General features: G+C 49.5%; 1 protein-coding gene across 1 annotated transcript in view; it reads left to right on the top strand.

The window, feature by feature from the left end:
• The window catches only part of dpys (dihydropyrimidinase), a 139,320-nt gene extending 111,687 nt beyond the window's left edge, over positions 1-27,633 (top strand). The window contains exons 8-10 of the mRNA XM_072467213.1: positions 1,084-1,291; positions 9,089-9,209; positions 11,994-27,633. Of these exons, the coding sequence (XP_072323314.1) occupies positions 1,084-1,291; positions 9,089-9,190 (310 nt within the window). The 3' untranslated portion in view covers positions 9,191-9,209; positions 11,994-27,633. The remainder of the gene's footprint in view (positions 1-1,083; positions 1,292-9,088; positions 9,210-11,993) is intronic.

Raw genomic sequence — 27,633 nt, 5'->3', positions numbered from 1 at the left:
TGAAGAGTTTAAGAGAGTTGTAAGAAAGAGATAGGAAGTGACGAGGCCATCAGGAAGGACAAGAGTGATTGGTGAACAGATGCTGGATAGGATAGTGGAGCAGAGTTTTGGCTGAGCTCTGGTTATGAGGGAGGGAAAGGAGATAAAGGCATGGATGATTGTTACAGTACAACATAAGATGAGATGGGGCAGAAGTGGGTGATATTATGGTATTAAAAATACACACTCTTTGTGATGGAGAGACTTTGGAGTTCAAAGTTGACCACAGTATCAAATAGGAAAACAAAAAGTCTAAGTCACCCTGAAACAATGGACTGGACGTATGCGACCTGGCAACGGGCACCCATGCTTCGTTCCTCCATGCCTAGCCTCTGAACCCTCCCCGATCCACCTCCATTAGGTTCCCAATTCCTTCACACTCTAAACTCTTGGGACTTGCTGCCCTCCAGATGCCATCGATGATCTTTGTGGGAATGTTGCAACCCCAGCAGCTGGCCAATCAATTCAGCCAACACCCGAGGGTGGCATTTTGTTTCAAGGCAGGAGCGAACGGGCAACCATCAGTGTGTTTATGCTGCCCCAGCATGTTATCGCTGTAGGGCAGGCTTTTTAAAAGTCTTCCAGGAGGGAGGTTGACGAGCAGTAGGCTCCTCGTACAATCCAGCTTACAATCTGGGCAGGGGAATGAAATTGAAAAGAGAGTGAAGAATCCAGACAAGTGGTAGAGTTGGGTTTTGCCAAACAATGACCGACATCTTTGGTGTTACCAAGTGGCAGCACACAGATGACGAAGGACAGAGAGCGAAGGCTAGATTCTTGGGGAACTGAAGGTAATAATGTAGGGATGGGGAAAAAAGCCTTTGCTGGAAATTCTTTATTCGCAATTGGCTAGGTTGGTTGATAGTCTAGAACTTCAACCTTGCTGATAACTGTCTCTCTTTTCAACAATAATTGGCTCGGTAAGAGTTCAATCTATTGTTAACTTCAACAGGCTGTTTTTCATTTCTACTTATATCAGTGGTGCAATTTTCATCTCCCTTTCAGTTTACTGTAGTTTTTATTTGATCTTGCAATTACAAATAGGACTATTTCAGCCAAAACACATCACCAGGCTGTTGATTTCAACATTTTTGAAGGCCTAGTCTGCCATGGAGTCGCTTTGGTGACCATTTCACGAGGTAAAGTGGTGTATGAAGATGGAATTCTACACGTTGAACGGGGGGACGGGAAGTATATTCCACGGAAACCCTTTGCAGAGTATGTCTTTAAACGAATCAAGCAGCGTGATCAGGTCAGTGATTGCTTTAAAATAAAATAGTTACATAGCATTGAAATCTCTACTCACATTGTGGCTGAGTCATTTCCTAGATGCTGATTTTTCCAGCTTGCTGTCAGTACCGACATATTTACATACAAACCAATGAATTAGGAGTGGGAAATAGGTCATTTGGCCCTGCCGTTCAAGCCTGCTTCATCATTCAATAATATCATGGCTGATTGGATTGTGGCTCAGCTCCACATTCTGTTTATCTTCGATGACCTTTGACTAGTGTGGTAGTATGCATTAGGGGTCATGTGGGACTGTGAAGCCGTGATGTCATTGGCTGACAGATCCCGGGTCCTGGTTGGCTGTTGACCTCTAGCTCCGCCCTGAAGGCGGAGTATAAGAACCAGGAGTTCTCCCCCGCAGGCCACTCTGTTACTGAACTGCGGGGAACAAGTCACGCTTAATAAAGCCTCATTGACTTCATCTCTATTCGTCTCTCGTGAGTCTTTGTGCGCTACAATTTATTAAGCGTGCTTAAAGGACTATGGAGCTCAGGATCATCCCGGAATGCCTGAGGATCAGCCCCCACGCAGTGAACTCAGCAGCAGTTTTTAAACACTGGCAGACTTGTTTCGAAGCATACCTCCGAACGGCCCCCGGCCGGGTCACAGAAGACCAGAAACTACAGGTCCTGCACTCGAGGGTAAGCCCGGAAATTTTCCCTCTCATAGAAGACGCAGAGGATTTCCAAACGGCGTTCGCAGCACTAAAAAGCATCTATGTTTGCCCAGTGAACCAGATCTACGCACGCTACCAACTCGCAACGAGACGGCAAAGTCCCGGAGAATCGCTAGACGAATTCTACGCCGCGCTGCTAATTTTGGGACGGGCCTGCAGATGCCCGCCGGTAAATGCGATTGAACACACGGACATGTTAATTCGCGATGCGTTTGTGGCTGGTATGAACTCTCCCCAAATCCGCCAAAGACTTTTAGAAAAAGAGTCGCTAGGACTCTCAGAGGCACGGGCCCTTGCAGCCTCACTAGATGTGGCCGCGCGAAACGCCCGCGCGTACGGCCCCGACCGCGCGGCAGCCCCTTGGGCTCCGTGGACCCCCGTCGCGACAACCCCCCCCCCCCCCCCACCCCACAGGCTTGCGCGGTTCAGACGCCAAGTCGTCCCGGGGGAGCCCGCTGCTATTTCTGCGGCCAGGCGAAACGATTTGCAAGAGCTGCGGGAAAAAGGGCCATTTCGCGGCTGTGTGCCGGTCCCGGGAGGTCGCCGCTGTCCCCGGAGAAGAAGGAGTCCTGCGCGTTTCTAACGCTCCCCAACCCCCCCCCCCCCCAGCGCCCCACGAACGACCCGCAGGCGCAGCCCTTTTGGGTCCCGGCCACCGCTGTCCCCGGAGAACAAGGAGTCCTGCGCGTTTCTAACGCTCCCCAACCCCCCCAGCGCCCCATGTGCGACCCGCAGGCGCCGCCATTTTGGGTCCTGGCCACCACGAGGGGAGGAGGTGTGCCGCCATCTTGGGACCCCCCAGCCCTGTGCGACGCATGGGGGTGGCCATTTTGTCCACCCCCGCCGCCACCTTGTGATCCCCCAGCCATGTGCGATGCATGGGGGCGGCCATTTTGTTCACCCCCGCCGCCATCTTGGACGGCAACAATGGACCCCAGCATCGACGGCTCCACGGGGTTCGAAGAAGACGCTGAAGCACTACGACCACGTCTGGCCTCAATGACGCTGGCCCAAGCACGGCCCCGGACACTCCAGACGACTACAACAATGGTGCTGATCGACGGGCACGAGACACCATGCTTGGTCGACTCCGGGAGCACAGAAAGCTTCATCCACCCCGACACGGTAAGACGCTGTTTTTTGACCATCCGTCCCAGTGCGCAAAAGATTTCCCTAGCTGCAGGATCCCACTCCGTACAGATCAAAGGCTTCTGCATAGTGACTCTAACGGTGCAAGGGAGGGAGTTTAAAAACTACAGGCTCTACGTCCTTCCCCAACTCTGCGCGCCCACATTACTGGGATTAGACTTCCAGTGCAATCTGCAGAGCCTAACTTTCAAATTCGGCGGCCCAATACCCCCACTCACTATCTGCGGCCTCGCAACCCTCAAGGTTGAGCCCCCATCCTTGTTTGCAAACCTCACCCCGGATTGCAAACCCGTCGCCACTAAGAGCAGACGGTACAGCGCCCAGGACCGGACATTCATTCGGTCCGAAGTCCAGCGGCTACTGAAGGAAGGCATAATCCAGGCCAACAATAGTCCCTGGAGAGCACAGGTGGTAGTAGTAAAGACAGGGGAGAAACAAAGGATGGTCATTGACTATAGCCAGACCATCAACAGGTACACACAGCTAGATGCGTACCCTCTCCCCCGCATATCCGACATGGTCAATCGGATTGCCCAATATAAGGTCTTCTCCACCGTGGACCTCAAGTCCGCCTACCATCAGCTCCCCATCCGCCCAAGTGACCGCAAGTACACAGCCTTCGAGGCAGACGGGCGATTATACCACTTCCTAAGGGTCCCATTTGGCGTCACAAACGGGGTCTCGGTCTTCCAACGAGAGATGGACCGAATGGTTGATCAACACGGGTTGCAGGCCACGTTCCCGTATCTCGACAATGTAACCATCTGCGGCCACGATCAGCAGGACCACGACGCCAACCTCCAAAAATTCCTCCAGACCGCTAAAGCCTTGAACCTCACATACAACGAGGACAAGTGCGTTTTTAGCACAAACCGGCTAGCCATCTTGGGATATGTAGTGCGCAATGGGATAATAGGCCCCGACCCCGAACGTATGCGCCCCCTCATGGAATTTCCCCTCCCTCACTGCTCAAAAGCCCTAAAACACTGCCTGGGGTTCTTTTCATATTACGCCCAGTGGGTCCCCCAGTACGCAGACAAGGCCCGCCCCCTAATACAGACCACGACCTTCCCTCTGTCGACAGAGGCTTGCCAGGCCTTCAGCCGCATCAAAGCGGATATCGCAAAGGCCACGATGCGCGCCATCGACGAGTACCTCCCCTTCCAGGTCGAGAGCGACGTCTCCGATGTAGCTCTAGCGGCCACCCTTAACCAAGCGGGCAGACCCGTGGCCTTTTTCTCCCGAACCCTCCACGCCTCAGAAATCCGCCACTCCTCAGTGGAAAAGGAAGCCCAAGCCATAGTGGAAGCTGTGCGACATTGGAGGCATTACCTGGCCGGCAGGAGATTCACTCTCTTCACTGACCAACGGTCAGTAGCTTTCATGTTCGATAATGCACAGCGGGGCAAAATTAAAAATGACAAGATCTTAAGGTGGAGGATCGAACTCTCCACCTTCAACTATGAGATCTTGTACCGTCCCGGAAAGCTGAACGAGCCGTCCGATGCCCTATCCCGCGGCACATGTGCCAACGCACAAATTAACCGTCTCCAAACCCTCCACGAGGACCTCTGCCACCCGGGGGTCACTCGGTTCTACCATTTTATAAAGTCCCGCAACCTCCCCTACTCCGTGGAGGAGGTCCGTACAGTCACAAGGAACTGCCACATCTGCGCAGAGTGCAAACCGCATTTTTTCAGGCCGGATAGTGCCTACCTGATCAAGGCCTCCCGTCCCTTTGAACGCCTCAGTCTGGATTTCAAAGGGCCCCTCCCCTCCACCGACCGCAACACGTACTTCCTGAACGTGGTGGACTTCCGTTTCCCCTTCGCCATCCCCTGCCCTGACATGACAGCGGCCACAGTCATTAAAGCCCTTAACACCATATTCACACTGTTCGGTTGCCCCGCATACGTCCATAGCGACAGGGGGTCCTCCTTCATGAGTGACGAGCTGCGCCAGTTCCTGCTCAGCAAGGGTATAGCCTCGAGCAGGACGACCAGCTACAACCCCCGGGGGAACGGGCAAGTAGAGAGGGAGAACGGCATGGTCTGGAAGACCGTCCTACTGGCCCTACGGTCCAGGGATCTCCCAGTTTCACAGTGGCAGGAGGTCCTCCCGGACGCCCTCCACTCCATCCGGTCGCTACTGTGTAGCACTACTAACCAAACGCCTCATGAGCGCCTCCTTGTCTTCCCCAGGAAGTCCTCCTCTGGAACGTCGCTGCCGACCTGGCTGGCGGCTCCAGGACCCATCTTGCTCCGGAAACATGTGCGGGCGCACAAGTCGGACCCGTTGGTCGAGAGGGTTCACCTCCTCCACGCGAACCCGCAGTACGCCTACGTGGAGTACCCCGACGGCCGACAGGACATGGTCTCCCTGCGAGATCTGGCGCCCGCCGGCAACACGCACACCCCCCCGACACCAATCACCCCCTCCCTGCCACCGGCGCACCCCGCGACAGCCCCCTTCCCGGGAGGATCGGTCCTCCTCCCAGGTCCGACCAGAAGTGAAGCTGAAGCAGAAAGCGTAAAGCTCCCGGAGGCGACAACACTGGAACAAGCACCACCACCACCGGGGCTGAGGCGATCGACAAGGACGACCAGACCGCCCGACCGACTTGTGGCATCGGTGTAACACTAGAATGTTGTGGACTTTAACGAGAATTTTTTTTCCCCTTTTTCCCTCTTACGAATACTGTAAATAGTTCAAAACAAAAAAAAAACCCTGTACATACTGTGATGACATGCAAAAGTTTTTCCCCCCAGGACCAGCCTTGTAAACCTCTACCACCATGCGAAGCATGACCCCGCCGGGTTCATTTTTAACAAGGGGTGAATGTGGTAGTATGCATTAGGGGTCATGTGGGACTGTGAAGCCGTGATGTCATTGGCTGACAGATCCCGGGTCCTGGTTGGCTGTTGACCTCTAGCTCCGCCCTGAAGGCGGAGTATAAGAACCAGGAGTTCTCCCCCGCAGCCCAGTCTGTTACTGAACTGCGGGGAACAAGTCACGCTTAATAAAGCCTCATCGACTTCATCTCTATTCGTCTCTCGTGAGTCTTTGTGCGCTACAACTAGCTTGTTACGAACTATCTTTTTTGTTTATTCATTTTTTTAAAATTGGGATGTGGGCTTCACTGATTAGGCCAGCATTTTCTGCCCATCCCTATTTGCCCTTGAGAAGGTGGTGGTGAGCTGCCTTCTTGAACCGCTGCATTCCATGTAGTGTAGGTACACCGCTGTGCTGTTAGGGAGGGCATTCCAGGATTTTGACCCAGTGACAGTGAAGGAATGGCAATATATTTCTACTCGGGAAGGTGAGTGACTTGGAGGGGAACTTCCAGGTGGTGGTGTTCCAATGTACCTGCCGCCCTTGTCCTTCTAGATGGCAGTGGTCGTGGGTGTGGAAGGTGCCGAAGGAGCTTTGATGAAATCCTGCAGTGCATCTTTTAAATGGTACAACTGCCACTGTTCGTCAGTGGTGGAGGGAGTGAATGTTTGTGGAAGGGGTGCCAATCAAGCGGGCTGCATTGACCTGGATGATGTTGAGCTTCTCGAGTGTTGTTGGAGCTGTGCTCATCCAGGCAAGTGGACTGTATTCCCTCACACATCTGACTTGTGCTATGTAGGTGGTGGACAGGCTTTGGGGGTTCAGGGGATAAGTTACTCGCCGTAGGATTCCTAGGCTCTGATCTGCTCTTGTAGCCACAGTATTTATATGGTTAGTCCAATTCATTTACTGGTCAAAGGTAACCCCCAGGATCTACCTGTGTCTTAAAAAATATGTAGTGACCCTGCTTCCAATGCTCCCTGGGGAAGAGAGTTCCAAACACTTACTCTCTGGGAGAAAATAATTCCACACATCTCCATATTACATGGGAGACTTCTTAAACTATGCCCCCTACTTCTAGTCTCCCACAGTGGGAAACATCCTTTCAGCATCCACCTAAAATGTTTTGATAAAATCACCTCTCGCTCTTCTAAACTCCAATGGATGCAGGCCTAGCCTGTCCACATTTGATGGTGTGGGTGGTGGAACTTACTTTAGCATGGATCATTATTTGTGTTGTCTGGGAGGTATACTTTGCCATGGCAGGGTAAGGGGGTGCAGGAGGCGGCACTTTTGAATTTACATTTAAAAGGTTCCCTCCTGCACCTATGGTCCACGACACTGCACTGTGAACCATAACTCTGAAAAGCTGGCCCAATTGTATAAAAATTGCAGAGGATTATGGCATGTCTATCTCCACAATGAAACCAGCCTGGTCGGAATTGCAGGGTGAGGGCTTGGGACCTGGAGCGGCCCTTAAGAGGCACCCAAGAAAATCAGAAACCCTGGGAATGGAGTTGGGCCTCCCACCACCATTTTAAAGGGGTCTTGAGTCACCCCGACTCAGTGAAAATGCAGCCCTAAACATGTCCCTTCATTTTTGGGATTCAGTGGTCATATCTCCCTGCCAGCTGTAAACGTCCTGTGTTGTTATGGAACTACAGCCCAAAAATGTCCCTAACTTAGCACAAATTGGCCCTGACTTTAGCTATTTCCCAATGCCCTGCCTCGCTGAAATCAAGCAGTGTTGATATTAAAAGGGGGCCAGCCGCTTACCACCTCTGATCCTGCTGCCTACCTACTGTTTTTCAATCTTAAACTGCTCTTCTGAGTAGATGAACGAAACACCTTCAGGAAGCAAACCAGATACAGCGATGAATGAGGTTTGGGGAGGTGGGTGAAGGCCAGACATGGCCCAGCAGGTAGATTTAAGAAAATAAAATTGTTTCCTAATTGGCTAGGAGTAGCAGGACTTGAACCTTGCTTGCTTCCTACCCCCTCCTCTATATTTACTCTCCAACTTGCATGGGTTTCCTCCGGGTGCTTCGGTTTCCTCCCACAGTCCAAAGATGTGTGGGTTAGGTGGATTGGCCATACTAAATTGCCCTTAGTGTCCAAAAAAGTTTAGTGGGGTTACTGGGTTATGGAGATAGGGTGGAAGCGTGGGCTTGGCTAGGGTGCTCTTTCCAAGGGCCGGTGCAGACTCAATGGGCCGAATGGCCTCCTTAAACACTGTAAATTCTATGATTCTATGAACTCGCCCCCTCATTCCTCTCCAGGTTTCTTCCAGAGATGCTTTGACGCTTTGACTTTGGGCGGCATGGTGGCACAGTGGTTAGCACTACTGCCTCACAGTGCCAGGGACCTGGGTTCGATTCCGACTTCAGGCAACTGTCTGTGCGGAGTTCGCACGTTCTCCCCGTGTCTACGTGGGTTTCCTTCCACAGTCCAAAGATGTGTGGGTTAGGTGGATTGGATATGCTAAATTGTCTCTTGGTGGGGTTACATGGATAGGGTGGGGGATTGGATCTACGTTAGGGTCTGCTTTTAGAGGGTCGGTGCAGACTCAATGGGCCGAATAGCCTACTTCTGCACTGTAGGGATTCTATGTCTGATGCCCAGTGTATTCCTGTGGCCGTCTAGACGTTCCAGTCTGTGGCCTCCTGTCATCAAATCCATTTCCGCATCTGTTGACCAGATGGCGAATTTTCAGCTAGAACTCTGGAAACATTTATTTAAATTGGGATTGGATGTTAATTTGGCTAAGCCCCTTACTTTAGCATGTGGCTATAATCATTATTTGTGTTGTCTGGGGAGCTATACTTTGTCATGGCACTGCCTGTATTGAGGCTTGCATACCCACCTCCACACCATTCAAAACCTTTACCAGGCAGTGTCAGAATAGCGAATATGACTGTGCTGCATTTGCTTTGGGAGTGCTTGATGTACAAAACAATAAAGAATGTTTCACTCTCCAGAACTAACATCCTTCAGCTTAATGAACATATAATTCCCCTCTCCTTTCAAATCATTATTTAAAAGTAGCAGTATTAGTGCAACCGTCAATATTAACCCAAATTAATCGGTATTGTTAAAATCCAGGTTTGTCAGCCTACAGCGGTACAGAGAGAGCCATACCAAGGAAAGATAATGCTGTCGCATTCAACTTCAACATCTCCCCATGATGGCAGAGACTTGCATTAGTAAACATTTACCCTTTCTGGTATGTATTATTATCCCTTTATAGTTTGAACTCATGTCAAAGGCATTGTTTCATATTGTGGGTTGTCTTCTGACACATTAGAACATGCACCAGGGTGAATTAGTAGTTAGAAGGAGACAAACTGCACAAGAAAGTTGTCCAGATGCTTCCTACATAAGCTTTTAATCAGAAACGTCTAGACGGCCACAAATATTATGGCCTGGATCAGAAGCGACTGCTAAACTTAAGTACGGATGATTATAAAGGAATGAGGATAGAGTTGGCTGGAGTGGACTGGGAAAGGAATTTATTGGAAAAGACATTTATTGGAAAAGTTCATGACTCACAACAATGATGCATTCCAGTGGAGAGGAGGGATTCTCGGAAGGGGATAAATCGACTATCGTTAACTAAGGAAATTAAGATGTGGAGATGCTGGCGTTGGACTGGGATGGGCACAGTAAGACGTCTTACAACACCAGGTTAAAGACCAACAGGTTTGTTTGGAATCACTGGCTTTCGGAGCGCAGCTAGTGACTCCAAACAAACGTGTTGGACTTTAACCTGGTGTTGTAAGGAAATTAAGGATAGTATTAAACTGAAAGTAAAAGCATACAATGTAGCAAAGTTTAGTCATAAGCCAAAGAATTGGGTAAGTTTTGAAAAACCAGCAAAAGATGACCATAACCAAGTAAAGAGTGAGATGAACTGAGGGTAAACTAGCAAGTAATATAAAAATGGTCCATCAAAGCTTCTTTAAATATATAAAAGGAAGAAGAGAGGCCAAAGAGAACATAGACACCTTGGAGAATGAGTCTGGAGAAATAATAATGGGGAACCAGGAAATGGCAGAGGAGTGTCAGTCTTCATGGTGGAAGACACTAATAACATTCCAAGAATGAACAATCAAGGTGCAAAAGAGGGAGGTAATAAATACAATAACTATCACTGGAGTAAAAGTACTCAGGAAACTAATGGAGCCAAAGGCTGATAAGTCCCTTGGACATGGTGGGTTGCCTCTCAGGATATTAAAGAAAGTAGCTACAGAGATAGTGGATGCATTGGTCGTAATCATCCAAGAATCCTCAAATCCTGGAAAAGTTCCAGTGGATTGGAAAACTGTCAATGCTTTATTCAAAAAGGGAGACATAAAATTGGAGGCTTAAAGTAGGGGGGTTGAATAGGCCAGTTAGCTTAATGTCTATCATTAGGAAAATATTAAGAGTGCATTATAAAGGATGTAATAACAGAGCATTTCGAAATGCATCACATTATCACGCAGAGTCAGCTTGGCTTCATGAAGGGGAAATCATGCCTGACAATTTTATTACAATTCTTTGATGTGGTAACGAGCAAGGTGGATAACCGGCAACTAGTAGATGTAATATACATGGATTTCCAAAAAGCATTTGATAAGGTGCCGCACAAAATCTGGTTAATGGGATAGCTCATGGTGTTGAGGGTAATATGTCAGCAAGGATGGAGGATTGGCTAACTGATAGAAAGACAGGGTTGGAATAAGAGGGGCATTTTCAAAATGTCACAGGGGTTTTTTTCCCTTCTGGGAGAGTAGGACTAGGGTGCATAACCTCAGAGTAAGGGGTCACCCATTTAAGTATGAGTTGAGGAGGAATTTCTTCTCTTAGAGGGTAGAAATCTGAGGTCGGAATTCTTAACCACAGAGGACAGTCGAGGCTGGGTCGTTAAGTAAGTTCATGACTGAAATAGACAGATTTTTAATCAGTAAGGGAATCAAGGGTTATGGGGTAAGGTGGGAAAGTTGAAGATTATTCTAGCAGATCAGTAATGATTTCATTGAATAGTCGAGCAGACTAGATGGGCTGAATAGCCTACTTCTGCTCCTACGTCTTATGAATGGAGGCGCAGGCTTGAGGGTTGGAATAGCTTGATCCTATTCCTGTGTTATTTTCCTCCTTTTTCACATGTCAATTCATGCACTGATCTCATTCCGTGCCATCCTTTAGCGTATTTGTCATATTAGTCTCGGCAATTGTGTCGGAAAAATAGCCGAATGCAGGGGACAGCATATGGGCTGAATGGCCTCTTGCACTGTCTGGATTCTATGAATTCTTTCCTTCACCATAGAATTCCTACAGTGCAGAAGGAGGCCATTCAACCCATCAAGTCTGCACCGACCCTTGGAAAGAGCACCCTACTGAGGGTCACTCCCCCCACCCTATTCCCATAACCCCACCTAACCTGTACAGCTTTGGACAATTTAGCCTGGAAAATCCACTTAAATTACACATCTTTGGACTGTGGGAGGAAATCGATGCAGACATGGGAGCAAATTCCGCACAGTGACCGAAGGCCAGAATTGAACCCAGGTCCCTGGCACTGTGAGGCAGCAGAGCCACCGTAGCACCCCCCCCCCCCCCCCCCCCAATGGCTTAAAGGCCATTAGTGAACCAGATGGGGTTTACAATAATCAAACATAGTTTCATGGTCACTATTAGACTTTTAATTCCAGATTTTTGTTTATTGAATTCAAATTTCATCATCTGCTGTGGTAAAATTTGAACCTAGGTCCCCAGAGTATTGCCTTAGATCTCTGGTTTACTAGTATAGTGACAAAACCACCATGCCGTTGTCTCCCCAGAATAATTAATGTACCTGAGCTACTAAAAAAAAAAAGTGCATCTTATTTTTATTTAAAATTAACCTTGTATTTAACTTTGAACTGCATTAATGAAGACTGATGTGCAGTGTAAGCAGATTGTATCCATTGAGTAAGGCTTTGTCTCTGAAGATCAAAGAGCTTTTTCTGCATCCTGTCCTCCCCAGGTGAGCGTGTTAAAGAGAGTCCTCCGAACAGCAGAGAAGACATGAAACTACACCACTGGGTGACAAATCGAACATTCCTTTCCGAGCAGCCTGAAGAGGTCACACTCGCCAATCAAGAATTTTATCCAATCACAAGAGAAGTACAGATATGAGAAATGTTTATCGGCTTTGGATAGGCACACTTTTCCAAGAATAATACTGGGGCTATAAGGGTTAAATTATGATAATTTGCCTACACTGAGCTTGTATTCTCTGCATTGTAAAATATGAAGGGTGATTAACTTGAGGTATTTGAGATGATTAAAGGAGTTAATTGGATAGATGGCAAGGAGCTGTTCCCTCTAATGGCAGTGTTAAGCATAAGGGGGAAAAACCTTAAAATTAGAGTTGGGCTGTTGAAGGACGATGTCAGAAATCTTTTCTTCACACAAAAGGCAGTAGAAATCTGGAAATCTTCCCCACTAATTATTCCCCCTCACCGCACACCCACCCACCCCCAAACCCCCGCCCAAAGAAAAAGCTGTTTCGGCTCGGCCAATTCAAAGTTTCAAAACTGAGATTGATGGGTTTTATGAGACAAGGCCATTAAGGTTACAGAACCAAAACACGTATCCTAATAATAATCTTTATTAGTGTCACAAGTAGGCTTACATTAACACTGCAATGAAGTTACTGTGACAATTTACCGTAATCCCATTGAATGGCGGAGTAAATGGCCTACTCCTGTTCCTATTTCCTAAGCCTGTTGCAAGTCATTGAAACTAGAGATGCACCATATCATTTTTATAGCACTTCATGGATGTTAAAAACATTGGCCTAGAATTTGCTGAAGTGAGCCATTTCATAGTACGCCCTATTAGACTTTTAACTCCGCTCTTGAGCTCCAATTTCTTTCCCTTGCATGTAACTTGCCGTAATTGTGAGCTGATAATTGTGTGATAAGGGCATTGTGTGGTCTTCGTGAATGATGAGAGCAGTAATCCCATTGAATGGCGGAACTGACTCGAGGAGTAAATGGCCTACTCCTATTTCCCAAGCTTGTTGCAAGCTGGAGCTGCAACTGGAGTCACTGGAGCATCCACAAGGATATATCTTTGTGGATACCACGTACAGTGAGCTGGTCACACCACAGTTACGAGTGTACAGGGCTTTTATGAGGAGAGGTTGAGTAGATTGGGCCCATACACTTTGGAGTTTAGAAGAATGAGAGGTGACCTTATTGAGACATGGGGCTAAAGTCTCCGCCATCGGGATGCTCCATTTTGGCAGCAGCCCGGGGGTTTCCTGACAGTGTGGGACTGCCCAACAACGTGTAAACCCCATTGACCAGCCGGCGAAACGGAGAATCCCGACGGCGTGCTGAACCAGAAATCTGGCGTGGCGGGATTAGAGGCCCCAGGTGTATGCCCTTTGGACAGGGTGATAACTTGGCATACTGGCAGTGCCACCTAGATGCCAACCTGGCATTGCCAAGGTGCCCAAGTGGCACTGGCAGGGGTACTGCCATGGTGCTAGGTTGGCACTGCCAAGCTGGCATTTTTGTGCGTGGTGGCGATTGGGCCAGGGTGCCTTGCGCGGTTGTTGGAGATCTGAGGTTCTTCAGAGATCGGAACACCAATTTCCGATCTCTCGCTACACCTGAGGAGTTCCAGCGAGCGGAGATCCTCAGTGCACAATATAGGGCTGTGTGGGGCCTTGGTTACGCATTCTCCGCTGAGACCCCTACCTAATCCAGGTACCGGTTTATATGGTTGTGTTTCTCGGCGCTGTGAACACCAGGAAACACGTGAGTGGTTAAACGTGCTCACTATTGGACTTTGTTCCCATTTAGCCTGTCCAGAACGACACAATGTTATTTAAATGGGTTATTTAAATAGATTGGGAAATGTTGATGTGTAAAGGGACCCTTGTACACCAGTCACTGAAAGCAAACTTGCAGGTACAGCAAGCAGTTATGAAGGTAAATGGAATGTGGGCCTCCATTGCAAGAGAACTTGAGTACAGGAACAAAGATGTCATGCTGCAGCTGTACAGAGCTTTGGTGAGATCACACCTGCCGTTTTGTGTGCAGTTTTGATCTCCTTATCTAAGAAAGGATATTAGGATATTCTTGCCATAGAGGGAGTGCAGTGAAGATTCATCAGACTGATACCTTTGATGGCACGATTGTCATATGATGAGAGATTGGGTCGCCTAAGCCTGCATTCACTGGAATTTAGAAGAATGAGAAGGGATCTAATTGAAATTATGCAATTTTGACAACTGGTCAGACTTGATGCAGGAATATCCTTCCTGCTAGCTGGGGCGGAGGGGGAGATGGGGTGGATCTAGAACAAGAAGTCACAGTCTCACGATATGAGGTAGGCCATTTAGGACTGAGATGAGGAGACACTTCTTCACTCGGAGGGTGGTGAACCTTTGGAATTCTCTGCCACAGAAGGCTGTGGAGGCTATGACACTGAATATATTTAAGAAGGAACTCGATAGAGTTCTAGACTCTAAATACATCAAGGGGCATGTAGAGAGCATGGGGGTTTGGCGTTGAGTTCAAGTGGCATCCATGATCATATTGAATGGTGGAGCAGGCTCAAAGGGCCGGATGGCCTACTCCTGCTCTTATTTTTTATGTTTCTAAACGGATAATTAGACTGGGTGGTTGAGAGTCAAATCGGGTATAGAAAGAGAAGCAATTCTTTTCCTCTCTTTATTCTTTCACAGGATGCAGGCATCATTGGTAAGACCAGCATTTTTTGCCCATCCCTAACCGCCTTTGAGAAGGTGGTGATGAACCACCTTCATAACTAAGTGGCAAAGTTATTTCAGAGGACAACTACATTGCTCTAGGTCTGGAAACACAGTCAAGCGAGATCAGATAAGGACAGCAGGTTACCTTCCCTAAAAGACATTAGTGAACCAGCTGTTTTTTTTATAACAATCGATAACTTCATGGTCACCATTACTGGGACTAACTTTCGTTTCCAGCTTTATTAATTCAATTTAAATTACACCTCCTGCTGTGGTGGGATTTGAGCTTGAGTCCCCGGAGCATTAGCCTGGGCCGATCGTTTCCTCATCCAGTCACATTGCCACCACCATTTTCCTGCATAATTGGATTAATAGAACAATAGAACATTACAGCGCAGTACAGGCCCTTCGGCCCTCGATGTTGTGCCGACCTGTGAAACCAATCTAAAGCCCATCTACACTATTCCATTATCATCCATATGTTTATCCAATGACCATTTAAATGCCCTTAATGTTGGCGAGTCCACTACTGTTGCAAGCAGGGTATTCCACGCCCCTACTACTCTCTGAGTAAAGAACCTACCTCTGACATCTGTCATATCTATCTCCCCTCAATTTAAAGCTATGTCCTGTTGCTCGTTGTGTCTTTACTTAATTTGCTCTGTTTTATAACCTTTGCTCTAGAGTCGCCAGGTATCTTTATGATACCACCACAAGGTTCAAGTTCAAGTGCTGATCAATAACTCAATGCACCAGTTAATAAGTTTCAAATCAAAACACATTTATTATACACAGTCAATCACTACTCATGTATAAAACTCTACTTACTGGACTATCTCTAACACTAAGAGGCCAATACTTAGCTTTGGAACTGGCCCACCAGGTCAGGGGAACAAATGGCCTTTCGTTCGATTCTGAGCCTGCAGGCTTCAAAGCTGGTATAGACTGGTAGCTAGGAGCGCCTATCTCGTCGCGTGCGTTGACTGGAGACTGACTTGGTTGGTGCAGCTGCTAGGCAGGTCACGGTCAAAGGTTGTTTCGAGCTGCTGAGAGGCCCTGCCAAGAAGGACGAATTGAACTTGGGGACTATAAAATAGAATGGCTTCGCGCCATTCGGGGCAGACCCCGTACCTGGTTCCAAGTGATTGGACTAAGTTCTGATCACTTGGATCGATTTGCGGATGACACTAAAGACACTTGGATCGATTTTGCCAATACTGGAGCTGTGCCCTGATCGCTGGGCGGTTCCTAAGTGTCCGTTGACCTTCCTTTGTCTTGGCTCCTGCTGGCGCCGAGGAGTCTGGCTTGGCCTTGTTTACCTCAACTGTTTCCAATTGTTCCCGGGGATCGCTCATTAATATGTAGATGGTTGTTAGTTTCAGTGCTGTCTGGGTTCCTGCAAGTTCTGATTACAGGAAACTTCGCATCTGCTTGTTTTCCCTGCGTTGGCTGAATTTCCCTGCATTCTTAGCGGATCTCCATTTTAAAGTCGGGAAGTGGCCACCCCAGGTGGCTACAGTCCCCTCCTGCTAGCCATCACCATCCGAGGAAAAAGGCTCTCACTGACCACCCTATCTAATCCTCTGATCATCTTGTATGCCTCTATTAAGTCACCTCTTAACCTTCTTCTCTAACGAAAACAGCCTCAAGTCCCTCAGCCTTTCCTCATAAGATCTTCCCTCCATACCAGGCAACATCCTGGTAAATCTCCTCTGCACCCTTTCCAATGCTTCCACATCCTTCCTATAATGCGCCGACCAGAACTGCACACAATTCTCCAAATGCGGCTGCACCAGAGTTTTGTACAGCTGCAACATGACCTCATGGCTCTGAAACTCAATCCGTCTACCAATAAAAGCTAACGCACCGTATGCCTTCTTAACAATCCTATCAACCTGGGTGGCAACTTTCAGGGATCTCTGTACATGGACACCAAGATCTCTCTGCTCATCCACACTACCAAGAATCTTACCATTAGCCCAGTACTCTGTATTCTTGTTAGTCCTTCCAAAATGAATCACCTCATACTTTTCTGCATTAAACTCCATTTGCCACTTCTCCGCCTAGCTCTACAGCTTATCTATGTCCCTCTGTAACCTGCAACATCCTTTCGCACTGTCCACAACTCCACCGTCTTTAGTGTCATCCACAAATTTACTCACCCATCCTTCTATGCCCTCCTCCAGGTCATTTATAAAAATAACAAACAGCAGTGGCCCCAAAACAGATCCTTGTGGTACACCACTAGCAACTGAATGGAGAAAAAGAGGAAGTAAGATTTTTTGGTTTAGAAATATTGGGCTGGATTCTCTGAAAATGAGGCTGAGTGTTGACGAAAATCGTGGAGTTTCACAACGGCGTCATCGGGCCCTCAGGTGGAGCTATTCAACGGCCCACAAGGGGCTAGCGCGGGCGGAACATGAAGCGTCCGAGGGAGCGGACGCCGATTCGCCGGGTCCGTCATTGACACAACGCCATGGCTGCTCATAACCATCCCCCCACACACTCAGCGTCGCAGGCAAGATGGCCGCCAGAAGAGCAGCTCCGCGATTTGGGGACAATGAGTGAGTTGGAAACCCTCCTGAACGCTGTAGAGAAGAGGAGGCTGATACTATACCCCGGGCCGCAGGACAGCAGGCGCCATCGTTCGCCGTGCGTGGGCGGAGGTGGCAGACGCCGTCAGCACTGTCGGGGCGGTGGCCGGGACAGCTGACCAGTGCCAGAAAGAGCTGCACGACCTCCTCAGGGCAGCCAGGGTGAGTACCCAGTATAGTGCCCCCGGCACCAACCATCCTACCCCCCACACACATGTGACCGCCTCTCTTCTCCTCTCCTCCCCCCTCCCCCCTCCACACCCCAGGGGGACAGTCCCACCCGCACCCTGACCCACGTGGCTGCACCCACCCACGCATGCCAGCCACAATGGCCGGGTGCCCTGTGCACTGATGCCATCGGAGGCCCAACCCCTGGGCTGAATGCGTCGGACCGTCTAACACTGTTGCTTTTTTGTTTGCCCTCCCACCCCCAGGAAAAGTCCGCGCATAACCGCCGGGAGCGGGAGAAGACCAGAGGGGACCACCAGAACTGCGTCCCCCTCGCCGTGTCCGAGCAGATGGCACTGGACATTGTTGGCGGGCCAGAGGAGCGGGAGGTCACCAATGTGGAGGTTGGTGGAAGTGAGACCCCCCTTGCCTGTTTGCGGCTCCTCACGACACATGTTTGTTCAGTACACCACGACATGGACGGACACCCAACACACCACAACACGGGACGGACACACAGCACACCACGACACAGGAGACCCCGGACTACGGGTCCAATGAGGACATAGACGTTCTGGCACTGCTATCTCCAACATCATCCACCATCTCGGAGACTATCACCTCGGTTGTGCAATTTAGTGGAGAGGCTCCTGGAACACTCACTGGTGCCCACCGGTACAGCAGGTGGAGGTAGGAGCAGCCGAGAGGCCGGACGGTCGGAGGGCAGCCCGGCCCCAGCAACCAGCTGCCGCCCAGATAGGTCCGGGTTCCTGGAATTTCCATTACCACACATAGTTCAGGTGCAGTCAGAGACCCAGGGACTAGAGATGGGGATGACGGCTGGCTTCCAGTACCTGCAGATGCAGGTGGAGGAGTCCAACCGCCTGCAGGAGCAGGGAGTGGTGCAAGTCATGCGTGCTACCAAGGCCAAAACCGCACAGTTGGCGTCCGCGGTGGAGGCAATGGGGGCGACAGTGTCGGACATGGGTTTATGCATGGGTTATGCAAGGCCTGGGACAATCTGTGTAGGCGGGGGCCGTGGCCCAGTACAGGGCTGCCCTTTTGCAGGCAGCCATGTGCCAAAGCCAGCTGCAGATTGCAGCGGTGGTCCTCAGTGTGTCCCAGTCTCAGCAGGCCATTGCTAAGAGCATCGGTGCGATTGCCCACGTGCTGGCTGGCATAGCACAGACCCAGAGGGAGATGGCACAGTCCCAGACAGGGACAGCCCACTCCGTGCTCCATGGCCGCAAACGTTTAGAACCCTGGTCGATACCAGAACGGGCATCCAGGACGGACAGTGCCAGGTGGCGGGTGAGCCTCGGGGGCTGGTGGCGCTCGCACCCCCGTCCCATGGAAAAGCCCGGGGGCCATCGGGCACCCCGAGGGAGGAGGAGGTGCTGGGGCCCGTGCCGGATACTCCTGCATGGGAGGTGCCGGAACAGCGCTGTATTTCGGACTCTTTTCCCCACCCCCCACCCCCAAGAATAGGGCGGCACCAAGCCAGCCGGGATGCCCGAGGAGCAGCTGTGCCCATCCAGGCTGGGCCACCCCAGGAAACGTGCGCCAACGGGGACCCTTGTCGCAGGGCAGGAGTCACAGCAGTCCCCCTCCATTCCTGCTGTACCATCTGGGGAACTACCTAGGCATGGTGTTAGGGCCCGTAAGGCCAGAAAATTAGACACCAGTTACATTAGCATGGGTGCAGGGCACAGTTTAGTTATAGGGTCTAGGGCACAGACTGTAAATACCACTTCACATTAAACACCTGTTATCACCGTCCGCATCACCCTGTCCCCAGCTACTCGATAGGGCCATGTGATGGACTGGCCAGCTCGCATGCAGAGATCACCCAGGTGGGGGCTGCTACTGTGGGCATGAGTCAGACATTGTCTAACGATGTGGAGTGTGGAGCTCATCGCAGAGCAGGCTGTCATCCTCCTCCATCCCATCGACCAGACCCGCTGTCACTGGCAACCCAGTGCCCCATCCCGTTGTGCAACAAGTATATATAACGGAGGGGAGTGTGCATGCGGGTGATTCTGTGGTGTGAGAGGTGCTGGAGGAGGTGAGGGTATTCGGTGGTGAAGGGGTGTGGTATTGTGATATCCATACCCCTGCCCAGCAAACTCCCCCCCCCCCCCCCCCCCCCCCCGCCCAGTTGGTGAAACATGTGTCCACTAATGTGTCCCGTGCTCGCTGGCCCTGCCAATGGCGTAGTGCGGCCTCCCATGCATGGCCAGCCCCCATGTCTCACCCATTGTACCCCATCTCATCTGGAGAGACCTCCCCTTGCTTCTCATCCTCCTCCAGCACATCGCCCCTCTGCCAGGCTATACTGTGGAGGACGCAGCAGACCACAACGATGCGGGCGACCCTCCTGCCCTCGTACTGGAGGGCCCCTCTAGAGCGGTCAAGGCACCTGAAGTGCATCTTCAGGACCCCGAAGCACCTCTTGACCACACCCCTGGTCGCACAATGGGCCTCATTGTAGGGTCCTCCGCGTCGCTCTGTGGCCTCCGTATAGGTGTCATCAGCCACGACCACTACGGGTGATCCCTATCGCCCAGCAACCAGCCCCGCAGCCGGGAGGGGGCGTCCCTCGAACATGCCGGGGATCAGTGATTGCGCCAACACAAACGAGTCATGTACACTGCCCGGGTACTGGGCGCAGACATGCAGGATAGTCATCTGGTGGTCACAGACCACCTGAACATTCATGGAGTGGTACCCCGTTCGGTTGGTGAACAGTGGCCTGTTATCCGCAGGCAGCCGCAGGGCGACATGTACCCCATCGATTACCCCTTGGATCTGGGGCATCCTGGCGACGGTAACAAGCCCTGCTGCCCGGGCATCCTGGTGGGCACGGTCCACAGGGAACTGGATGTAGCGGTCCACAAGGGCATACAGGGCGTCAGTGACGGCACTGATGCACCTGTGCACCGATGCCTGAGAGATGCCGGACAGGTTCCCACTCAGCCATTGGAACGACCTTGTCACATCGAATTTCAAGGTGATGTTGCTCTATTTATTTCTCTCGGTGAACCACAAGTCTTTCCCTTGTATCGATCAAATGACCACATAACCAGTTTGTTAGTTTAAAAGATGGTTTATTTACATACACAAGAGATATCTCAACATGCAAACACAATATCTACTACGAGTTAAACTACACCTATCAGCTACAATAACCTATACTTAACTTCAGGGCGACCGGCACTGTACAAATGGATAAGGCCTTTATCTGGATTTCACTTGGCTGTTTCGAAGAAAGTGGCTCTGTTTCTGCTGGGCTCATCCGTCAGGTAGCGATCATTGGTCTTGAACTTAGCTGGCTGTTCCTGCTGCAATTGGGTTGGCACAGGCCTGATCCAAGAGAGACAGAACACATGGCTGTGCTCTCTTTTATCCCCCTGGGATTTCATGCCCTTTGGGGCGGTCCTTAACCTTGGACCCAATAGTTCGACAGGTCTCTGATCACACTCTTCGATTTCGACCAATAAAGAGGCGGGTGCCTTGGTAGCTGGGTGGGTCCTTAGTGGTCATTGACCATGGCAGTTGTGCTTTCTGAGCAAGGGAGTGGCACAGATCAGTCTGGCTGTACCGGTTGCTTGATTGGTGTTCTATTGTCCTGGGATAATGGGCCATTGAAATGTAAACGAGCGGGGATTTCGGTCGGGTCTAGTTACCTGTGTTTTAGATACACATAGGCTGTGTATCTGTCTTGAGTCCTGGGTTGGCCATAATTCCCATGGTCCTTTGCAGGTAGCCATCTTAGATGGCTACAGCGACCGTCACCTTGGCAGCCACCGGTAGCGGGTGTCATCCCCCACTCCAACGCGGTGCCAGGTGTGCCATCATGTGGCAGATGTATCCGACAGTCTCCCGGCTCATCCACAGCCTCCTCCTGCATGCCCGGTCCGGGAGTTCCTGAATGGACATGCGGCGCCGGTACACGCGGGGCCTCATCAGGCGCCTCCTTGATACCACTAAATCCTCCTCCTCCTCGTCTTGTTGCTCCTCCTCCTCATCCCGTTCCTCCACCACCTCCTCGGCATGTCGGGCAGGCGGCCCTCCAGCCTGGGCGGCTGCCACCTGCCCCTCTGCTGCCCTCTCCTCTGATGCAGCCTCCGCCTCCTCTCTCAGCCGCTTCCACTGATGCTGCCACAGGGCTGCATGCAGGGCAGCCGCCCCCACCGTGGCGGCCAACATTGCTGGTTGCTTCCCAAACATGGTAATCTGCAAGGGGTGAGGGGAGAACATGTCACCATGGCGCATAGACCCGTGCACAACCAGGTGCCATGGGCGCCCCAGTTGCCCCCGCCCATCGGTGCCCCCACTCCTGGTGCCCGTCCTTGCTGGCAGGGCCACCGTTTCATGGCACTGCCCTCACTCGGGGCTACCGTCGGTGTGACCTTGGATCTTCCCCCCCGGTGGGTGCCGCTGGTTGAGTGGGGTGGCCAGGGGTGGGCACCCACCCATAAGGCCGCTAACCCTGCATTAATGCAGCGCCCGGGGTGGGTGGCCAACAAGGTGGCCACCGTAATGGAGCCCGTTGCGTGGGCGCCGTCCTGTCATGGAGGGGGCTCCCCGACTGCTCGGCCTGTTCTCCCCACCCTTCCCCCCCCCCCACCCCCGCAGAAAGCACGGCCAGTGCCCGTTACGGGAGCCCGCAGTCCCCCCACACCAACTCCTACTTCCTCTCGCAGCTACCTCACCCAGCACGCCGGTATCACGATTTTGTAGACGTGATTAGAGCCACGTCTTGGAGAAATCGGTTCATCCGGGCCACAGAATCGCTCAGGCCCCGGAGAATCAGTCATCGGGGCACCTAATGCAATTCTCTGGGTCGCGCGGCGGGCGCTGCGATTCCGTCGTGTTGGGGGGTCCGGAGAATCTGAAATCGGGGCGAAACCAGCGCCAAAGCCGATTTCGGCGTCGATGCCGATTCTCCGGCCAATTGCGTTTCGGCGCGGAGCTGCGGAGAATCCAGCCCAGTATATTTGAAAGATCTTTAACAAAAATTTACCAGCTGTAGGAATGAGACAATTGTTTATATATTCCCATTTCTGGGTCGGGCCGGAACTGTAGAGTGCTAGTGCAGCCAAGAAAGAATTACCTGAAAGCGCAGGAGCCTATAGTTCCCCATTGTTTTCTCCCTGGCAGTATCTCGACCAATCAGAGCTGATTTACCACCCAATCAGCTCAATGGTATAAATTGTTGGGATTATTTGAAATTTGACATTCTTGCATTTGTCCTGATGAGTCCAGGATGAAAAGTTTCAGCAAATTGTCTCTTTTCAACGAATTGGCGGCACTTGATTTCAAGCTTGATGTCACAGCTTATATTCTTTAGTTTAATATCTTTAGGCCTAGAAATTCTGCACCATTGTCAATATTATTTAAATGTATAATTGAGGCAAGTAACCTTTTTGGCAGCAGAATGAAATACAAACTGTTCATATTGACACGGGCCAGTCCACCATCTACCAGGCATATAAACCAGGAGTGTGATGGAATAATCTTCACCTCTCCATACAAGTCCAGTTCCAGCAAAACTCAAGAAACCCAACACTATCCAGGAGAGGTCAGCCCCCTTGATTGACACTCTATTCACCACCTTGAACATCAACTCCACCACAGTGGCATTAGTGAGTACCATCCACACGATGCACTGCAGCAACTCACCAAGAATCCTTTGACAGCACCTTCCTAACCTGGAACGTCTTTCACCCAGAAGGCCAAGTGCGGCAGACACCAGGAAATACCACAACTTACAAGTTCCCCTCCAAACCACAAACAGTCCTGACTTGAAACAGTATTGCTGCTGCTTTACTGTTGCTAGGTTAAAAATCTACAACTGCTTTCCTAACAGTAGTGGGGTGTACCTATACCACATGGACTGCAGCAGTTCACGAAGGCACCTCCTCATCCTACCCACTCAAGGCACTTAAGGATGGGCAGTAAATGCTGGAAGGGAGATCTTGTGCAGTAGGTAGCGTCTCTGCTTTTGAGCTAAAAGCTCCAGGTTAGAGTCCCACCTCAGGACTTGATGGCCAAGGAAGGTGTGTTCATGGTACTGTCAACAGGTTGTGTGTTAACCTGAAAATCCTTCCAACATGCCATTAGCTGGTGGTAAGTGCAGGAGAGACTCTTGGTCAGCCATGCTTGATGTATAGTGGTGCCCCTCAATCTATATAAGCCTCTAGCGACCTGTTCCAGGAATAACTAACTATGGAAACAGACAAAAGTCTGTCTTAGTGCACGGGAAGAGAATTGGAATAAAGTTGGCCTAATCAGTGACAGTCACAGAATGAAAAAGACATATTATCTGTTACTCTGCCACTTGTGGCAATCAGATTTTCTTTCCAGAGCTCTGAAACCTCTGCAAAAAAACTGGGTTGGGGGGGGGGGGGCGCGTGATATGCATCGTTATTCATTTTTTTAACAATTTAGAGTACCCAATTATTTTTTTCCCCATTAAGGGACAATTTAGCGTGGCCAATCTACCTAACCTGCACATCTTAATCTTCACCTCTCCATACAAATCCAGTTCCAGCAAAACTCAAGAAACCCAACACTATCCAGGAGGTCAGCCCCCTTGATTGACACTCTATTCACCACCTTGAACATCAACTCCACCACAGTGGCAGTAGTAAGTACCATCCATGCAGACATGGGGAGAATGTGCAAGCTCCACACGGACAGTGTGCATCATCATACTTGAGGAGTAGGGCCTAAAGATACAGGCAAGTCTAGCTCTGCAGATTTCAAAAAGGGTACCCCGATCTCAATGTGGAAGGAAAGGTCCCCTGCCACCTACCATCGTGGCATTGGGGCTTCAGTGCTGCTCAACCATCGCTGGCATCCCCACACAGGGAGATCCACCCCACCCCCCAAAGGGGTTCCATGGAGACGCTGCTCCCTGGCAGTGCCCTGCCATGTCCTTGACCACCCGGGGGCTACACTGACCTCTACGTCCCTGCCATGCCCATCTCAACTGCTGGAGAGCAGTAATGATTCCCACTGGTGTGACATCAGACATCCACGGAAGATACAGCGTTATCCTGTTTAGCACTATGTTAATCCATTCAAATTGACGTTAGTCAGCGTGGCCGTGAACCTGATTACGTCGCCAGGGAGGGGAGGAAGATTTCATTCCGAGATCTCCCTGGAGCAAATCCCTTAATGGCACCCTCGCAAGAGTTAGCAGCCATAACAGGATTTATTCCCGTGACAATCGGGCCCGGAAAATACCCCCCTTTATTACACTCCGATATCAGCTTGAGTTTTAAGCGGCTTTTACATTATTTGGATGTGACTCTTCCTGACTACCAAACTTTGTAAATCCCAGCAGTTTTCTTGTGAAAACTTCAGTACAGTCTGTGTACATCTTGAACAACTGTTTTAGTGCATCAAAGAATATGAAAACCTGTTTACTAAATAATTCTCTTGCTTCATTTCAACAGTTTGTTGGCTAGTTATAATTTTGGCAATCCATGAGTGGATAAACCTGCATGTTTTATCACATCAAACACTTGGCCATTTACACTTCCATACAGTAAATTTAGACAAGTAACCATCAGATAACAGTAATCACCTCATGCAGATGAGTTCATGTAGAAATTTGCATACCTATTTACTGAAGTAAAGTGCCAACTTCCCTCTCCTTGCACTAAAATAGCAACTGTATAACTGTTAGATTGTAGAGATTGTTAATAGATGAGTACTTTCTCATAACGCTCCATTTATAGGAAGGGTGTGAACATTTCTGAATTAACTTGCCATAAAATGAAAATATGATGCAAGGTCTGTAATTGATTGCTTTGTTTTAGCTAGATGTACACAGACTGTACTGAAGTTTTCAGAAAGAGACAGCCCGTTTTAAAAATAAAATGGTCCTTTACATCTTTCCCACTAGTTGGTGGCCTATAGAATCGATTGTGCCGAGCGATGTCATAGAACCATAGAATTTACAGTACAGAAGGAGGCCATTCAACCCATCGAGTCTGCGCCGGCCCTTAGAAAGAATACCCTACTTAAGTCCATGCCTCCACCCCATCCCCATAACCCAATAACCCCACTTAACCTTTGGACACTAAGGGGCAAATTTAGCATGGCCACTCCACCTAACCTGCACATCTTTTGACTGTGGGAGGAAACCGGAGCACCCGGAGGAAACCCATGCAGACACAGAGAGAAAGTACAAACTCCACACAGTCACCCGAGGCTGGAATTGAGCCCATGTCCATGGGGCTGTGAGGCAGCAGTGCTAACCACTGTGCCACCATGCTGCCCATCGTTGCACCTTTTTTATTCCTTGGGTCTAGCCAAATAGATTCTGTCCTTGAGCCTTCTGATGCATCCACTCTCTCCAGCACTGTACATCCCTGGACTTTTCCTGTTAATTACTTCTGCACGCTCTCCCAAGATCTTGGAATCCTTCTTAAGTATGGTGTCCAGAATTGAACGCAACACTTCAACTCGGACCAGCCGGTGTTTTATATCTTCCTTTCTTTTATGCTCTCTTCTTTTAATAAAGCCAAGGATCCCATGTACTGCTTTTACAGCCTTCTCAACTCATCCTGTCCCCTTCAAAGGTTTGTATACATATATCCTCTTTGTGGTAGCAATACTTGCTTAAGCTTTGAACTCTGCTCCAGGCAAACCCAAGAGAGAGTCTTGTTTCGAATCAAGTTTCAGATTCCAGCATCCTGCAATAATTTGCTTTTATCAAGAGTGTCGAAATTCTCACTGTGAATTCTGAATTGAGATCCAATCAGATTCTTGCATCTGGGGGGTGTTAGTTTCTAACCCCCTCCCCACCTCGTTGTTTAGGTTGTTGGAACGCAGAAAACACACCAGTCCGAAAGGAGTAATCACACTCGCAGCTGCTGTAAAGATTGTTATGTCCATGGTAGGAGCACTCACAACATAACTATCAGCTTGCGAATCCTTCCACACCACGGCATAACCTCTCGACGGGAGAAGTATAAAAAAAATGAAAATCAGATGTGGAAATAGCAACAAATTTCACTTAAATTTCTTATGACTCTAGCAGATTTTTAAAAAACATTTTCTGACATGTAACTCATGCTGAGTTCCACGAACTGATTTTATTAATGCATCTTTTGCCACAATTCTCCATTCATAATTGTTAGATTGTAAGCCTGCAAGTCCCAATCTGGATCCTCATGGAGGAGAGTCTGCATCAAGAGCCCACATCTGGTATAGGAAGACTTTTCCCACAAACTCGCTCACCCCCCAGAAACTGTTAAGGCGAGGTCAACTTGCAAGTTTCAAAACTGAAATTGATCATTTTTTGTCAGGGAAGGGTATTGAGGATTTCCGAACCACTTGGAGGGAAAAAAGTTAGAAACCAGGCAGGAAATAACTAAATGGCACAAAGTTTTGAATGGCCTACTCTTCCTATTTTAATATCTTTACACCGGGTATAGAAAGAATCTCAAATTAAAGATCAAATTAAATGTTGGCTTGCAATCATTTGTTAAATTCATTGTTATCTAAAATGTTTCCCTTTCCACCATCGTACCCCACTTTTCTCCACCCCTGCTCCACCAGCAGCTTAAGAGCATTGACTTCACCAGAGCCTTGGGTAAGAGCAGCTACATTAGCACAGAGAAGTGATCCAACATGTGGCTCGCTAGCTTTTCATAGCGGAAAGCCACGCCAAGCAGCATGCTCACTCACTCACAGAAACACCAGTGGAGGCTTTTGACTGGGTTAGAAAAACACGTCCACCTCAATCTTAGATGGACTAGATTTGTTCAGTTGACAAATTCACTCTTAATTTATAAAGCCCCATGATCAGACTCACATAGAACTTAATTTCTGACACATATCCATTTATTCTCAGTAATCTTGGACATTTTGTGCGTTACAATATTTTTCCATAGAATTATTAAAAGCAGTAAAGTGTACAACCTGTGTTTAAAGAAGGATATATGTTCTGCATGTCTCGGGTGTTAAAGTAAATGAACAATTTGCCTTTGTGTAATCACTTACCTCAAGTGCCTTATGAAGTTTATAATTTTATGATGCATTATGATGAGAATTATGGATTGTATTTGCTATACTTAAAATACTAATAAAGATTTGAAGCTGTGTAAAGCTCA

The sequence above is a fragment of the Scyliorhinus torazame genome, chromosome 11 (genome assembly GCF_047496885.1).
Source record: "Scyliorhinus torazame isolate Kashiwa2021f chromosome 11, sScyTor2.1, whole genome shotgun sequence".
Lineage (NCBI taxonomy): Eukaryota > Metazoa > Chordata > Chondrichthyes > Carcharhiniformes > Scyliorhinidae > Scyliorhinus > Scyliorhinus torazame.
This window is presented reverse-complemented; position numbering and strand designations above follow the sequence as displayed.